At 47.3% G+C, this 17,454-nt stretch overlaps 1 protein-coding gene across 6 annotated transcripts in view; it reads left to right on the forward strand.

Moving 5' to 3' along the window:
- Positions 1-17,454, forward strand: part of LOC146058248 (uncharacterized) — a 102,132-nt gene that overhangs the window by 48,295 nt on the left and 36,383 nt on the right. For 2 of the 6 annotated variants that reach the window (XM_083170450.1, XM_083170451.1), the window contains exons 1-6: positions 14,430-14,659; positions 15,531-15,673; positions 15,905-16,081; positions 16,353-16,464; positions 16,859-16,959; positions 17,075-17,147. The exons of 2 other annotated variants lie outside the window; for them this stretch is intronic. In XM_083170450.1, coding sequence (XP_083026576.1) covers positions 15,554-15,673; positions 15,905-16,081; positions 16,353-16,464; positions 16,859-16,959; positions 17,075-17,147 — 583 coding nt within the window. In that variant the 5' untranslated portion in view covers positions 14,430-14,659; positions 15,531-15,553. Of the gene's footprint in view, positions 1-1,544; positions 3,544-14,427; positions 14,660-15,530; positions 15,674-15,904; positions 16,082-16,352; positions 16,465-16,858; positions 16,960-17,074; positions 17,148-17,454 lie in introns of those variants that run through there. 2 more of the 6 variants (XM_083170444.1, XM_083170448.1) reach the window with 2 other exon arrangements.

Genomic DNA, 17,454 nt, shown 5'->3' on the forward strand with positions numbered 1-17,454 from the left:
GACCTATAGACACAATGCATTCACACCCTTGCTTAATTGGGCTGAAATCAGCATACTACTTTGATTCAACCTGTTAAAGGTTAATGAACCATCTGGAAACACTAATTAATGACTGAACACGATTGGTCATCAGTGTTTTAAAAACCATGGTCTGAGGACTCTGTTTATTTCCTTCTGAAAAAAACGCTATACGCCAATACAGCTGAGAAACGCGTCAAGGGGCAGAGCCAATGCATACTTCTCATTTAAACCCTATACCAGCAGCTCTCCGTGCTACCTCCACAAGACCTCTTTATCACCATTTTGAGCCAGCTAATTCACGCCAGTGATCAACGGGAGACCCCCAGTGCCCTGGCACCAACAACGCAAGCCGTTCTCTCGCAGAAGAGATAAAACCAGAGCGGCCTGGGTGAGTCTACCTGCACCTTACACTATTCATCCTAGTCCCCGGCAGTCCAGCGGCTTCCATCTGGCTGTGCGTCGAAGGTGGACAGCTCGCTCACTGCACACAGAACATCAGCTGATTGTCAACAGGCGGCGGCAGCTGACAGTGTAGCTTGAGCGGTCCACGGACAGGATGGACTGTATTCATAAAGCCTAAAAAAATCGGCCACTGAATATCTTTTCAGTTTCCCTGAAAATACCACCTTCAAGTCGTATACAGGGAGAGATTACCATATATACTCGAGTATAAGCCTACTTTTTCAGAACATTTTTTTTGCTGAAAAAGCCCCCCTCGGCTTATACTCGAGTGAGGGTCACACTTGAGAGTCAATACGTTTTCCGAGTTTTTTGTTGTAAAATTAGGTGCCTCGGCTTATATTCGGGTCGACTTATACTCGAGTATATACGGTAAGTTATCTGCATTTATCAATTAAGGAGAGATTATTAGCACCACTGATTATCGGGACTATCATCTGCTGCAATTACCCCTATATAAGTATGCGTTGTTCCTTTTTTTATTATGTGTATTTTTTTCTGTAAATTTGTACCTAAGGTATAATTATTTTTATATATGTTTGTAACAATAAATTTATAAACGCTTTGAACTAATTCCAATTGTGTGGCGCCCTCTGGATACATGTGTTCATTCACATATATCCATTTGTTTATTGCTCTAGGGGAGGAGACAGATTAAGCAACATTCAGGTAGATGGCTGCATCCACTGTGCTGATGTGAGTGGTGTGTCACTTCAACAGTTCATATTTGTTTACTTGCTAATGCTTCGAAAGCTAGTAGATGTAGTTTCACTTGCTGCCAACAGTTTGCAGTGTGTTGGAGTCACACGGACACTAGACACACATATATATATATATATAATGATAATGCTTAGTAAATAAGATCATTCTAGACAAACTCCAAGGACATGTGGGAGTGTCAGGGGTCACGTATGAGTAAAGGCTGTATATTACAGAATACATTCACTAATATCTGATATTTATATCCTACAGTATGTATAATTCTGCAGAGTTTATTGCTTATGGTGACCTGACCCATCCGCTGATGTACAGAGGGTTTATCTCAGTGCTTTTGTCCCCAACAGGTCCGCACGCCTCCTCACACTATCCTGAGATGACGCATCAGTGCTCGGAGTGCCAGCATTGTTTCCCTAATCATTCAGCCCTCGTCACCCATCAGCAAACGCATAGCGCCAGTAATCTGTATCGGTGCCCGGTCTGCGGGGTGCGATTCAGCTCCAGACAGTCTCTTACGGCCCACCAGCGATGTCACACCACGGAAAAACGGTTTAATTATTACAATGGGAAATCTTTTCTTCAGAGATCACGTTTCCGGTCACATAAGAGGACTCACATTGGGGAGAAGCGATTTTCATGTCCGGATTGTGGGAAATGTTTTACCAGAAGGTATGGCCTTACAGTGCACCAGCGGATTCACTCAGAAGTGAAACCTTTTCAGTGCACAGAATGCAGCCTTTGCTTTGTTACAAGCAGCAGCCTTGCCAAACATCAGCGCAGTCACTCCGGAGAGAGGCCGTTTTCCTGTCTGGAGTGCGGGAGCTGTTTTACCATCAGGTCTGCCCTTACCCAGCACCAGCAGATTCACAGTGGCGAGAAGCCGTTTCAGTGCACAGAATGTGGGAGATGTTTTGGCCGGAAATTCAACCTTATCACACATCAGCGCACTCACACCGGGGAGAGGCCTTATGTGTGTTCTGAGTGCGGCCGCTGCTTTTCTAATGGGTCTAGTCTTGGTCGACATCAGAAAGTGGCTCACCGGTTTGGGTGAATGAACTGCCGCTCACTTCTTTCCCTGCAATGTGCGGTTAAAGGTACACGGCTACATTTTTGATCCTCAGTCCTGCGGGTATAGAGGGCGCTGTGCCCAGTTATGGAGCCAGCTAAAAGTCACCTGTCCAGTCCTGTTAAAGCCTAACCTGCACCCTTTCCACCCACCTACTGCAGAAGTTTTCCCCATCTTACCTCCACAAACGAAGGGTCTAATTCAGAGATGATTGCAGGGCAAATTTGTTCTCAAAATAGGCAAAACCATGCTGCACTGCAGGGGTGGCAGATGTAACGTGCAGATTTGGGTGGGGTGTGTTGAAACTGAAATCTAAATTGTAGTGTAATGGCCCCCATACATTAGTCCGACTTGTCCTAGGGACAAGTCGGACCTGATTTCCCCTGCAGCCCCCGGGATGGGTCACACACGATTAGGCACTTGATGTGCCAAGTTTTGCATATGGTAAATCGCATGCGATTTATCATATGCAACGCCCGGTGAGCTGCAGTGCGAGAGACGGGCGGGGGATGCTGGGGAGCTGCAGGGGGAGAGCTGGGCAGGGTCAGCTGACATATAGGCAGCGGATGGGGGACGCCGGTAAAACAGGCAGGGGGAGAGGCTGGCTGGGGCAGCGGACACGGAGGACTGCAGTGGGCGGGGGACGCCGGTAGCTGGCGAAGGGAGCGGGTGAGCTGGGCGGGAAGATCAGGGAGCTGCAAGGGGAAAAAAGCCCAATACAAATAAATGGGCAGCCAGTGATTGGCTGAGAGATCTCTCATCCAATCAGCAATTGGCTGACCCTGCCCGGCTCTTGCCCTGCCTGGAGGCTGCACATAAGATTTACCAAATCTTATTTGCAGCCCATCCGACCTCCCGACTCCGATCTGATGCACGCGCGACCGCGCATTGGATCGGACGGGATGTCTAAACATGCGATTTGGCCCAATTTCGCAGGCTGATTCATCCGAATCGGGTGAAATTGGGCCCAAATCGCATAATGTATGGGGGCCTTAAGAAAAAAGATAACTCCCCCAAATCTAACTCTCTCTATACAGGTTACATCTGTCGTCGTCCCCCCCCCCTTCCCCCCCCTGCAGTGCAGCATGGTTTTGTCCATTTTGAGAATATATTTGTGACCTGGTCTGAATCAATGATTCTCAAAACTGGACATTTGCACAGTCTGACGTCACACAACAGTATATGTGCTCAGTGGGGCTGGGATTTTTTTTTTCTTTAAATAAAACAAAATTTGTTGCATGAATGTTTTCATTAAAAAAAAAGATGGAATCCTGTCTATTATATTATTACTGTGAAACATTGTTACAGTATGTATTAGAAACCTTGTTTTAATGCTTTGTAATGTGGCATACACACGGGGAGATTTCTGCTTAATTTTTTAAGCAATTTGGCTAATTCGCTTAGAAAACAAGCACAAATCGCACAATGCAGGGTTGCCTACTTTTAGGCTGTCTTCCCCGGGAGATGGCCGCCAGATTGAGGAAGCAGGGGGCGGGGCCGATGGGTGTGCCGTGAAAGGGATGGGGCAGGAGGCGGAGCTCAACAACTGAGCCTTGTGTGGGGACGTGGCCTTGCCCCTCCGCTGTGAAATGCCAGTATTACATGCATTGCATAGCGGGGGTGGGGCAATGATGACATAGAAACATAGAATTTGACGGCAGATAAGAACCATTTGGCCCATCTAGTCTACTCCTTTTTTATCCTTCAGGTAATCTCAATCCTTTTTGATCCTTATTTCTTTGTAAGGATATTCATATGCCTATCCCAAGCATGTTTAAATTGTTCTACTGTCTTAGCCTCTACCACCTCTGATGGGAGGCTATTCCACTTATCCACTACCCTTTCTGTGAAGTAATTCTTTCTAACATTTCCCCTGAACCTACCTCCTTCCAGTTTCAGTGCATGTCCTTGTGTTCTATTACTTCTTTTCCTTTGAAGAAAATTTCCCTCCTGTACCTTGTTAAAACCCTTGATATATTTGAAGATTTCTATCATGTCCCCCCTTTCCCTTCTCTGCTCCAAACTATACATGTTAAGATATTTTAGTCTTTCCTGGTACGTTTTGTGATGTAGGCCATGCACCATTTTAGTTGCCCTTCTTTGTACACTCTCCAATGTATTTATATCCTTCTGAAGATATGGTCTCCAGAACTGGACATGGTATTCCAGATGAGGCTGTACCAATGACCTATAAAGTGGCATTATTACGTCTTTTTTTCTGCTACTGATTCCTCTCCCTATGCAACCAAGCATCTGACTTGCCTTCCTCATTGCTTTGCTACATTGCTTTCCTGCCTTTAAGTCACTTGAAATAGTGACTCCTAGATCTCTTTCCTCCTCAGTAGTTATAGTACCCTTGATACTATATTGAGCCTTTGAGTGCATAATTTAGCATTTTTTAGCATTAAACTGTAGTTGCCATGCTCTTGACCAATTCTCAAGTTTACTTAGATCATCAGTCATTTGATTTACCCCTCCTGGTGTGTCCACTCTGTTGCATATCTTTGTGTCATCTGCAAAAAGGCATACTTTCCCTTCAATACCATTTGCAATGTCACTAACAAAGATATTAAAGAGCACTGGTCCAAGTACAGATCCCTGGGGTACTCCACTGGTAACATGTCCCTCCATAGAATGCACTTCATTTACTACAACTGTCTGTTTCTTATCCTGCAACCAGGTTCTTATCCATTTAATTGTTTTATAATCCAATCCCACACTTTCAAGTTTATTTAGCAGCCTGCAATGTGGGACAGTGTCAAATGCCTTACTAAAGTCTAGATATGCCACATCTACGGCCCCCCTTCATCTATTATTTTGGTCACGGAGTCAAAAAAGTCAATAAGATTTGTTTGGCATGATCTCCCTGCAGTAAAACCATGCTGTTTTGGATCCTATAAGTTGTTTAATTTAAGATAGTACACTATTCTTTATTTTAATAGTGTTTCCATTAATTTCCCTACTACTGACGTAAGGCTCACTGGTCTGTAGTTACTTGCTTCTTCTTTGCTTCCGCTTTTGTGCAGTGGAACTACATTTGCTCTTCTCCAGTCCTCTGGAACTGCACCTGTATTTAGTGACTGGTTGAATAAATCTGTTACTGGCGCTACCAACACATCTTTTAGTTCTTTTAGTACCCTTGGATGCACTCAGTCTGGCCCCATTGATTTATCCACTTTCAGTCTTGAAAGTTCTGTTAGGACTTTCTCCCTAGTAAATGTACTTCCATCTACCTTATTTTTATGACTGTCCTTGCAACTTAACTGTGGTCCCTTCCCTTCTCCTTCTATAGTGAATACAGAGCAAAAGTAATTATTTAGATGATCTGCAATTGCCTTGTCTCCCTCCACCAAATTCTCAGTGTCTGTCCGCAGTCTTATTATTCCTCCATTTGATTTTCTCCTTTCACTTATATACTTAAAAAAAAGTTTTGCTTCCTTTATCTACTGACTGAGCCATTTTCTCCTCAGCTTGTGCCTTGGCACACCTGATCACTTTCTTAGCCTCTTTGCGCCTGGCATGATACACTTCTTTGTCATTATTATTTTGAGTCTGCTTGTGCAGTATGTCCTAAAGGCTCTTTTTTGCTTTTACACTAGTTGTTACCTCTTTAGTAAACCACACTGGCTTCCTTTTCCTGGTACTTTTCTTAACCCTTTTGATAGAAAGGTCCGTTGCCCTTAGTATTAGTATGATGCAGGCCCCTAACCCCCCCTCCGAGGGGGGTTGAAGGAGACTGTGGGGATTACGGGGGGCTTTGTCCATCTTCCCCGGGGGGGGGGGGGGGGGGGCGGCAGGCGGACCTCCGTCTCAGAAGCCTCCTGGCCATTCCGGCAGGGTAGACAGGGTATGGCTCAGTGTGTATGCCCCATATCGATGGTAATGTACGGCACTGCTATCACCGGTCTAGATCATTCAAGCACGCAGTATATATCTAGTCAGATCTACGTCACCCTCACTCCTGTAATACCCACCTATTTTTGAATCTTTTTTTTTTTTTTGCTTAATCTCCCGTACTAAATCTCTCAGCACAAATCTCTTGTGCAAATCTCTCAGTGTGTATGGTAGATCTAGACTGTGGGAAATCTCAAATCTCCATAAGAATACAGGGGCATACAACAGGGAGATTTAAGCCCCATTTCTAGTTGATCGCTCAGCACACAGTCATGTGACAGCGATGGGTGCTGAGCGATCTGTCGGGGCCAGGGTTCTCCGGTGAGAACACTGGCGATATGACTAGATTTATCATGCATGATCTACATCGGCCGGCGATAGCGATGCGCGGATTAGCAGTGCTATCACTATGGCCCCTACACACAGAGCGATGTACGGTCATTTTTCTAAGCAATCTAGTCAAGCTGAAGGGGTGTACACCCGGAGAACTTTTAACAGGAGATTTTGACTAGATAGTAACAATCTCCTAGAACAGGGGTGGCCAACCGGTCAGAGGTAAAGAGCCGAAAAATATCAGTCGTCAAGCCAAAGAGCCAACATCATGCGCATGCCGTAGGGGCGTGATCGGGGGAGTGGTCAGGGGCGTGGTCATATGACACAAGGAGAGTGGCCACATGACAAAACTTTATGCCCCCAGTGCCAGATATGCCCACCACAGTGCCAAACATCATATGCCCCCCACAGTGCCAAACATCATATGCCCCCCACAGTGCCAAACATCACATGCCCCCCACAGTGCCAAACATCACATGCCCCTCAAAGTGCCAAACATATGCCCCCCACAGTGCCAAACATCATATGCCCCCCACAGTGCCAAACATCATATGCCCCCCACAGTGCCAAACATCATATGCCCCCCACAGTGCCAAACATCATATGCCCCCCACAGTGCCAAACATCATATGCCCCCCACAGTGCCAAACATCATATGCTCCCCACAGTGCCAAACATCACATGCCCCTCAAAGTGCCAAACATATGCCGCCCACAGTGCCAAACATCATATGCCCCCACAGTTAGGAAGCTGGGCCCTCCAGCACAGGTGTTGCCCACAGTGCAACACCTATGCTGGAGGGCCCAGCTTCCTAACTAAAGGGCCCACCTAGAGGGCCAGGAGGGCCCAACAAACAAATGAGCCACGGGCCAAGAGGGCCCGACTAATGCGCACACAGGCCAGAAGGGCCTGAATTTGCCCACGGGCCTAGTGCCCGACACCCGGTGGTCTAGGGTGGATGGAGGGTAGGAGGCCAAAGGCCCCTACCTGGTGTTGGGAGAGGCCGCTGGGGGGAGCTTCGTCAGCTCTTTTGCTTCCCACCCCCGCTGGCCTCTCCGGGAGCCATCTTCTTTTTTCTTGCAGAAGGCGCCGGAGATCTTCTGTCTTGATCCCGGCGTCTTCTGGCCTCTTCAGCGGCGCCGGAACTCTTCTCCCCGCCGCCGTCTTCTGCGCCATCCTCAGGCGGCTTCTCGCGTCTTCAGGAGCGCTCCTGCGCTCCGCCGGCGTGGAGAAGACTTTTCGCCCTCCCGCTGGCGTCTGATGTCAGACGCCGGGGGCAGGGCGGAAACGGCGCGGCGAGCGCTCATTGGCTCGCCGCGGCCGTTTCCTATTGGCCGCCGATGCAGCGTTTTGAATTTGGCAGCCGAATTGGCGCCAAATTCAAAACTCCGCTATGCAGACGGGATGGGAGGCTGGAGCCGCAATTTACAGCGCGGCGAGCCGCGGGTTGGCCACCGCTGTCCTTGAAGGTTAGCCAAAATCTCCCTATTTAGTCAATCTCCCATATTTAGTCAATATTGTCTAGCAGAAATTGCTTAGCATAGATTGGCTGTGCAGGCAAGGCAATTTTCCCTAGATCAGAGACTATCATTGCTTAGACAAAACAGCTTAGACAAAACAGCTTAGTCAAAATCTTCAGTGCATCTAGCCAAAATCTCTCCCAAAATTGCTTAGTCAAAATTGTCCATTAGTCAAAATCTCCCCGTGTGTACACCCCTTATGTCAGATCGCTTAGAAAATGTAGGCCCCATAAGCGAGTTGACTAGATAGCGTAGAAATGAAGCACAAATCGCTGTATGAGTAGGCCCCATAGAGATAGCGATGCATGTTATTTGGCGGGCTAGATTATTCATGCATACAGTATATATATCTAGTCATCGCCCGAATCTCTCCATTGAGAATACAGGCAGTGTCAGATCGCTGGTGCAAAGCTCAACTCGTTCCGTGTGTACGGGGAATAACAATCCAAAGTTAGATTTATAGAATTTATTTTACATATTTCAATAACATTAATTTTTGTATTGTTTATTATCATTTATCTATCTATCTATCTATCTATCTATCTATCTATCTATATATATATGTTTAGTGTCCATGAGTCTCCGATACACTGCCATCTGCTGGCAGAGAGTGAAACTACATCTCTTTCTCACACATGCACAAACACAGAAAATAGCAGACTAGCTTTCGAAGCTTTTGCTTCGAGCAGGCTTACTAATTGCTATTAAATCTGAATATATGTATATAGGATAAACATAATAAAATATACAAAGAACTCTCAGAGACATCTTTAATTGAACTGGACATGAAGCATGCCTCCCAACTTTTAAAGTAAAGGAATTTAAAAGGGGCGTCGCCTCACAGGAATGCCACAGTCATGAGCCCCCATTCCCCATCACTATTGGTGGTATGCCCAGCACTCGTGAGGTGACGGTGTCACCTTCCTCTCACTGACACTCGCTCATTCAGGGAAATGTGGTCATTGGGTCACCTGCATGATAGTCGACAAGCATTTAGGTCGACATGACTTAACCCCTTCCCGACATTTGACGTACATGTACGTCATGGTCGGGAAGTACTTCCCGACATTTGACGTACATGTACGTCATGGCTTGTAACTGTCACTGCGTCTATAGACGCGGTGACAGTTAGGAGATGTCTGCTGTCCCTGACAGCAGACATCCCCCCTCGCCGCCCAGGGGGGGCAGGGGTGCCCCCCCCCGGTCGGCGATCGCTGTGATTGGCTGTTCAAATCTGAACAGCCATTCACAGCGTTTCCTGTGTTACCGGCGGCTAAGCCGCTCGGTAACACAGAAAACGGTGGTGATCGGTGCAGCACCGATCACCACCGATGAGCAGCACCCCCCTCCCACCCACCCGGCACTCACCCGGCAGCTCCCTCAGGTCCCCCGGCAGCAGCAGCAGCACGCCAGGTCCCCCGGCAGCAGCAGCAGCACGGAGCCTCAGCGCACGCAGCGCTTCCCCCCTCCCACCCCAGCAATGAGTTAAAAAAATAAAAAAAAGGTACTGAAATATATATATATATAAATATATATATATATATATATATATATGTGTGTATGTGTATATATATATATACACACATATATGTATGTGTATATATGTATATATATATATATATATATATATAGACAGATATATGTGTGTATATATATGTGTGTGTATATATATATATATACACACACACACACACACACACACACACACACACACATATATATAGAAAGATATTCCCGACATATGACGTATATATACGTCATGGTCGGGAGGTACTTCCCGACCGAAGACGTATATATACGTCATGGTTTTAAACTGTCACCGCGTCTATAGACGCGGTGACAGTTTGGAGATGTCTGCTGTCCCTGACAGCAGACATCCCCCCTCGCGGCGATCGCTGCGATTGGCTGTTCAAATGTGAACAGCCAATTGCAGCGTTTTCTGTGTTACCGGCGGCTAAGCCGCTCGGTAACACAGTGATCGGTGGTGATCGGTGCTGTTAGGTACAGCACCGATCACCACCGATCGCCAGCCCCCCCCCCCTCCCACCCGGCAGCCCCCCTCACTCCCACCCACCCGGCTGCCGCAGCGCCAGCCCCCCTCCCAAAGCTGGTGACCAAAATGGGGTCACTTGTGGGGGGGTTCCACTGTATTGGTGCTTCGGGGGTCTTGCTAATGCGACATAGCACCCACCATTCATTCCACCACCAAATATCACTCCTTCCCTTCTGAGTCCTGCCATGCACCCAACTGGTATTTTTTGGTCACATGTGAGGCATTGCCGTACTCGGGAGAAATTGGGGCACAGATTTTGGGGTGCTTTGTATCCTTCATTCCTTGTGAAAATGAAAAATTTTGAGCCAGAACTGCATTTTTCTGTAAAAAATTACATTTTTTTACACAAAAATGCAGATCTGGCTCAAAATTTTTCATTTTCACAAGGAATGAAGGAGACAAAGCATCCCAAAATCTGTGCCCCAATTTCTCCCGAGTACGGCAATGCCTCACATGTGACCAAAAAATACCAGTTGGGTGCATGGCAGGACTCAGAAGGGAAGGAGTGATTTTTGGATTTTGCAGCACAGATTTTGGTGGAATGAATGGTGGGTGCTATGTTGCACCAATACAGTGGAACCCCCCCACAAGTCACCCCATTTTGCAAACTACACCCTTCAGGGAATTCATCAAGGGGTATAGTGTACATTTCAAACCCCCAGGGGTTTCACCAATTTTGATACAACTGAGCTGTGAAAATGAAAAATTAATTTTTTTTATTTTCACTGCCCAGTTGTACCACAATTGGTGAAACCCCTGGGGGTTTGAAATGTACACTATACCCCTAGATGAATTCCCTGAAGGGTGTAGTTTGCAAAATGGGGTCACTTGTGGGGGGGGGGGGGTTCCTAACTTTTAGCATCTTATGGTGCCTAGAAACCTACATGGTGCCTAAAAAATAATCTCATAAAAAGGAGGCTCCAAAATCAAGTAGGTGCTCCTTCTATTATGAAGCCTGTGGTTTGGTCACCGTGCACACTAGGGCCACATATAGGATATTTATGAAAACCAAAGAATTGGGGGAATCAATTTTTAGTCACATTTCTCTAGTAAAATCTACTGTATTCGTTAGAAAAATGTATTAAAATTGAAACTCTGCAAAAAAAATGAAATTTTGAAATTTCACCTACACTTTGTTTTAATTCCTGTGAAACACCTAAAGGGTTAACAAACTTCCAAAATGCTGTTTTGAATACTGTGAGGGGTGCAGTTTTTGAAATGGCATCATTTATGGGGGTGTCTCACATACAAGTCCCTCAAAGTCACATCAGAACTGAACTGGTCCCTAAAAAAATCAGTGTTTGAAATTTTCTTGAAAATTTGAGAATTTGCTATTCATATTTTAAGCCTCCTAGTGTCCAAAAAAATGAAAATGAGGTTGAAATAATGATGGCAACATAAAGTATACATATGGTCTATGTTAGTTATTAACTATTTTGAGTGGTAAGATTATTTGTCTCACAAGCAGAAAATTTAACATTTTGCAAATCGCAAAATTTTCCATTTTTTTACGACATTTTGGTATTTTTCACAAAAAAACACAGACTGTATCGACCAAAATTTACCACTAACTTGAAGTACAATGTGTCACGAGAAAACAATCTCAAAATCACTGGGATAAGTAAAAGCAAAAAAAAGTTATACCCACTTAAGTGATACATGTCAGATTTGAAAAAAAGGGCTCTGTCAGGAACGCAAAAACTGGCTCTGTCAGGAAGGGGTTAAGGTCCACATGCAGGAAGGTCGACATGAATAAGGTCATTAGGTCGACAGGGTCATTAGGTCGACATGGGTAAGGTCGATAGGGTCATTAGTTTGACAATGGGATACTTACTGTCTTTTGAGCTGACATGTGCCGACAGGTGGTATTAAATGTCCTACCAGCCACTAGGGCGTGGTGGTAAAAGAAAATAGAGTGATGAGCACAGCGAGGCACCGTGCCCGAAGAATGGCGAGCGTAGCGAGAGGGGACCCGGTCCTGTTTTTCGGTGTCCATGTCGACACAACATGTGCCGACAGGAGGTATTTAATGCCCTACTATCCACTAGGGCAGTGGTTCCCAAACTTTTTTGAATCACGGCACCCTAGAGCAGGGATCCTCAAACTATTTTGCTCTGGGACCCCATTAGACAATATAAATAATTACGGGACCCCAGCAAGTTACTGCAGTAGGTCATCACATCACATGTGTAGGCAGCAGACAGCTCATACATGGCAGCATTGTGGAGGCACAAAGTCATTGGAGGAGTCTAAAATAACAGACCATTCAACAGATTTTTCAGACTCCTTGAATCACTGTCTGAGATTAGAAAACTCATCAGCCTGATGGTCAGCAACATGGAGCTGTGACCCCATGCTGAGAAGGTCGGGACCCACAGTTTGAGAACCACTTCCCTAGATCATCAAAATAATTCGAGAAATTCAGAAAAAATATATTAAATGAATTACATTGTGTGCATATGTCACAGTTATCTGGTGAGGGACAGGATTTGCTTCTGTTTGTCCACATATATTATGATTGGCAGCCACCAGCACTGGTTTTGCCTGGTACATTGTCCATAAATAACATGAATTGATCTTGATCCACCAACCCAAGGCACCCCTGCAAGTGTCCTGAGGCACCCCAGGGAGCCTATGCACACAGTTTGGGAACCACTAGGGCAGGGGTGGCCAACCGGTCAGAGGTAAAGAGCCGAAAAATATCGGTAGTCAAGCTAAAGAGCCAACATCATGCGCGCGCCGAAGGCGAAAGCGCAAAAAAAAGGGCGTAGTCTATTTTGACCCCTTGGGTAGGTGTGACACAAATATGCCTCCAATAGTGCAGTGCCATATATACATATGCCCCCAATAGTGCCAGATACACATATGCCCCCCACACGGTGCCAGAAAGCTGGTATGCCCCCACAGGGCCAAAAAGCTGGCATGCCCCCACAGTGCTACAAACTGCTATGCCCCCACAGTGCCACAAACTGCTATGCCCCCACAGTGCCACAAACTGCTATGCCCCCACAGTGCCACAGACTGCTATGCCCCCACAGTGCAAATTTCCCAGCAGCAGCACTCACCGTTGTTGCTGCTGCTGCCGGGCGGGGAGAGGACAGTCTGGCGTCCCCCTGCAGTCCTGTCATGTCACTGAGGGGAGGAGAGCACAGCACAGGACACGGCGCGTCTCCTTCCCCCTCACTTCCCTGTGACTGGGCCGTCCACCAATGAAAGCTCGCTGGCCGGCTCCTGATTGGCTGCCGGCCCGCGAGCTCTAATTGGCGGACGGCCCAGTCACAAGGATGCACAGTAAGGGGTTGGAGAGATGCGTGATGCGCACTCTCCTCCCCTCAGAAGGAGAAGGGATTCAGGGAACCGGCAGCAGGGGGTACTGGGACGGACGGTGGGCGGCGGGCACCACGGGTTGGCCACCACTGCACTAGGGTGTTGTAAGAAAATAAAAGTGTGCCCGAAGCATGACGAGCAAAACGTAGCACCGTGTCCCCTCACATGGCTCGCTACGAACCATGTGAGGGGACGCGGTGCTACGTTTTAGTGTTTATGTTGACATTCCGGTTAAAAAAAAAAAAAAAACGTCGACTTTCTCAGTGTTGCTTTTACCCATGTCGACCTAATGACCCTGTCGACCTAAAGTCATGTCGACATTCCTGCATGTCAACCTTAACTCATGTCGCCTAAGTGCATGTGGACCTAATGCTTGTCGACCATAATGCTGGGGACCTAATGATCCACACCCTCTCTTCAGCTATCGCACAGCATACTCAGACTGAAAATCAAGTGACCTGTTGGTAGCCCCTGAGGACTAGGGTTGGCTACCCCAGGTGTAGAGGAACGATGGACCCAGGAGAGACCAATATCCACACTTAACAAGTTCAACATTGACCAAAAGTGTCGACATTTTCCTTGTGTCAACATATTTTCATGACAACCTTTGCTGTTTTGACCTATTGCCTATCAACCAATAGTGGTCGACCTGCTATGTAGAGTAGAGCTGTCATGCCTATTAGTATCTCTTTATTATAATGCTTGTTATTAGACTATCCAGGACCATCTCCACAGCAGGACCAGTAGCATGCACTGCAGGATGACTCCAATGTGCTGTGACACACGCACACATACTATAGCTAATGCCTGGCAGCCGCAGACACAGCCACGTCCATCCTGCAGGTGTCACACAGACACACACTGTAGCCAATGCTCGACAACCACAGCCACATCCTGGCAGGCTCCCTGCCAGTGTCACACACGTCCACACAGACACACCACAACAAGTTACACACTACGCCCCGCCCCCCTTGGCCACCAGGTGACCGGGCCTCCCTCTGCTGGATAAGAATGTCCCACAATGCATCTCTCCTCCACCATGAATGAGGGCTACGCTGCCTGTCACATGATTGGCTGCAGCAGCCGCCACTCTGAGAACTAAGGATGTGATTGGGCGAGAGGTCGGAGCATCCAGGAAGTGATCGTGTACCGGGCGGCTGCCTGCTGGTGTTGTGTTGTGTTGGGTGATACACATGTTGGAGCTGCAGGACACCCATTGGATGCACACAGGGGTCCCACTATTGCTCAGCTATTGCCTCTGAGCTCAAGGTATCCTCTCTCACCGGTCATTTCTCTTTCCGCAGAGCTCTTACCAATGAGTCATTACCCCCATAGCTGTCAGCAGCTGGAGGAGCTTCCAAAGTCTCCTGGTATTGGATGTAGTGGGGTAGGGGAGAATACCAGTGTATTCTAGCCTTATATAGTTTCTCCTGTATCATAAAAGGCTAACACTGCTCCTCACCTCTACAGGGGGAATTCAATGTTGTGTTTGTGTCAGTGGCTACTAGATGGCCCCTACAGAGCAATTCAAATGTTTCCTTCGGGCTGGCTGTGGCATGAGTGAGGGGTGGGTGTGTGTGTGTGAGATGCTCGAGCACCCCATTTGTGGCAGTGGACATGCTGGCATGTGTGACGCTTGCGTGTCCCTGTCTCGGCGACACGGCGTACTCTCAGGATGAATGACAGCAGCTTAATTTACATATCCTCCTTACACCCGCATCATCTATATACCTTCTGTACTCTCACTGGCTTCTGTTATCTGGAACAGCAGATACAGGAAATCTAACGCTGGGCACACACTACACCAGGCATGTCCAAATGATGTCCCTCCAGCTGTTGAGAAACTACAAGTCCCATCATGCCTTGTCACAATTTTGCTATTAGGGAATGCTGAAACTATGGCAAGACATGCTGGGATGTGTAGTTTCACAACAGCTGGAGGGCCACAGTTTGGGCATGCCTGCACTAGATGATGTGTGTATGAAGCGACATCGCAGGCAGTGGGAGCCGTCATTGGTGAAGTTAATATACTGATGTCTTCTGTCCCCGGAGTAGATGAGCGATGCGACTTCCTCTATGTGGCAGAGACTATGGCAGCAAATGACCTACATGGAGCTGACATTGTATTCCTTTCCCTCAGGAGACGTCACCTGAAGACCAACCATGGAGGTCCTGGTCCTGGAACATATCCGGCACTCGCTACTGACTGACAGGAACAAAGACCTGATCATAGACAAGCTGCTGAGCCTCACCATGGAGATTATCTGTCTGCTGACGAGAGAGGTGAGAGGCGCTGAGCAGTGGCCGCCAGGAATTGTGGGTAGGAGCAGGCAGATGCCCTCTGTGTATGTCTCCTGCATCTTATGGTTACAGCCATATATACAGCGCAGCCTTTGTTACACAGAGATGGTGCAGAGCTGCTATCCCGCCTATATACAGCTGGGATTACTTTGTGTGAGGAGGTTACTGTATTATATACATAGGGCGGCGTCTTACATATTGGTGCTCTCATAGGATTTCATTGTTGTGAGAAAGTCAGGAGACCAGGTGACAGACATCAGCGGCCGTCCTGTGCCAGACAGAAGCAGCTGCACCCAGAGCCCTAATACAGAGGCTCCACCTCATGCGCCAACAAGGGAGAGTAACCATATCCGGGCACCTACTGAGGTATATCACAGAGAGACAGAAGAGGTGAGCGCTCTTATTGTACATATAGCTGTATATTTCCAGGGAGAATGCTGCTTTTGTTGTTATATAATAAATCTACTGTATAAGGGATTTGATTGGTCACTAAATTATATTGTACTATAGTGTACATCACTGGACCCCTGGTGATTGGTCAGGGCGCACTCTATAATTGATCCCTGACCCATCGTCTCCCATAGTGCCCTGCAGGGGAATGTATTACACTGTACTCCTAGGTGTGTGGGTAAGTCATGTAACCAGCTCTCCTATGCTGCAGGTGCCTGGGAAGTGTAAGGATATGGAGGTCTCGTTCTCTGTGACAGAGTGGGACTATTCAGGCGGACACAAGGATGACGTAATGGACCCTCCGCAGCTGCCTGACTCAGTGGGTAAGAGGACGTCTGTCAGGGGGTGTGTCTGTATCCTGCACCATCCAGTCACTTCTCTCCGCCCCTCTCCCAGGTGATTGGCTGTTACTGATCGCTGCAGTTTGGCCCTAATTGGCCTCCATCACTTTGCATGTGGGTCCAAAGCGACTGCAAATTCCAGCTGACATCTGACCACCATCTATTGGATGTTGGGACTGGTGGAAGGTTGGATGACACATTCTTCCCCCAGTGTCACTGGTCATGATGACCCTCGGGAGGTGACATCCCACCCAGATACACGTAACGGTGCAGGGCTGTTACTCCCGACACCTAGTGACAGGTCCTGTGCAGTGATATGTGCTGCTGTTATTACTAAGTATTGCTATATGGCTGTCATTGTCTGTTCTCCCCGCAGGTGAGTGTAGCTCTAGAAGCCCCCCAGGACGATGTGAGACCCCTCTGTATTCCCGGCATCATATAAAGGAAGAGGACTGTATTCTCATAGAGGATGATCAGGTAGCGGGACTGGCTACATTATCTCTTCTGTATTATGTTACTGTCATATCCTTATCCTGTGTATCCTTCTGGTATAGACGCTCGGTGTAATAATATCTCTGTCCTTGTATGACAGGATGAGCCGGGACACAGGATGTATCACCCGCAGTGTAAGGAAGAGGAGCCGATCCCTGATCCCAGCACCTCAGGTGAGACCGCAGCGGGATTAGGTCACATGACTGATACATTGTGTGTAATTGGGCGTTACACAATGGATAAATAAAAAAAAATTGCATGTACTGTGGTGCCTATGGCAGCATTAGATTACACCTGATTTTCCTGTGTAGTTGCACACCCTGACTCTGACCTCCCAGCTACATTTTCCCTGTAACCATTTCAGTGTGCCAGATTCCACATCAGTTCTATCTGCACTGTATATGTCCCTCTGCACTGTATACTGTATGTTCCTGTGTACTGTATATGTCCCTCTGCACTGTATACTGTATGTTCCTTTGC

Source organism: Crinia signifera, chromosome 2 (genome assembly GCF_055691185.1).
Source record: "Crinia signifera chromosome 2, ASM5569118v1, whole genome shotgun sequence".
NCBI lineage: Eukaryota > Metazoa > Chordata > Amphibia > Anura > Myobatrachidae > Crinia > Crinia signifera.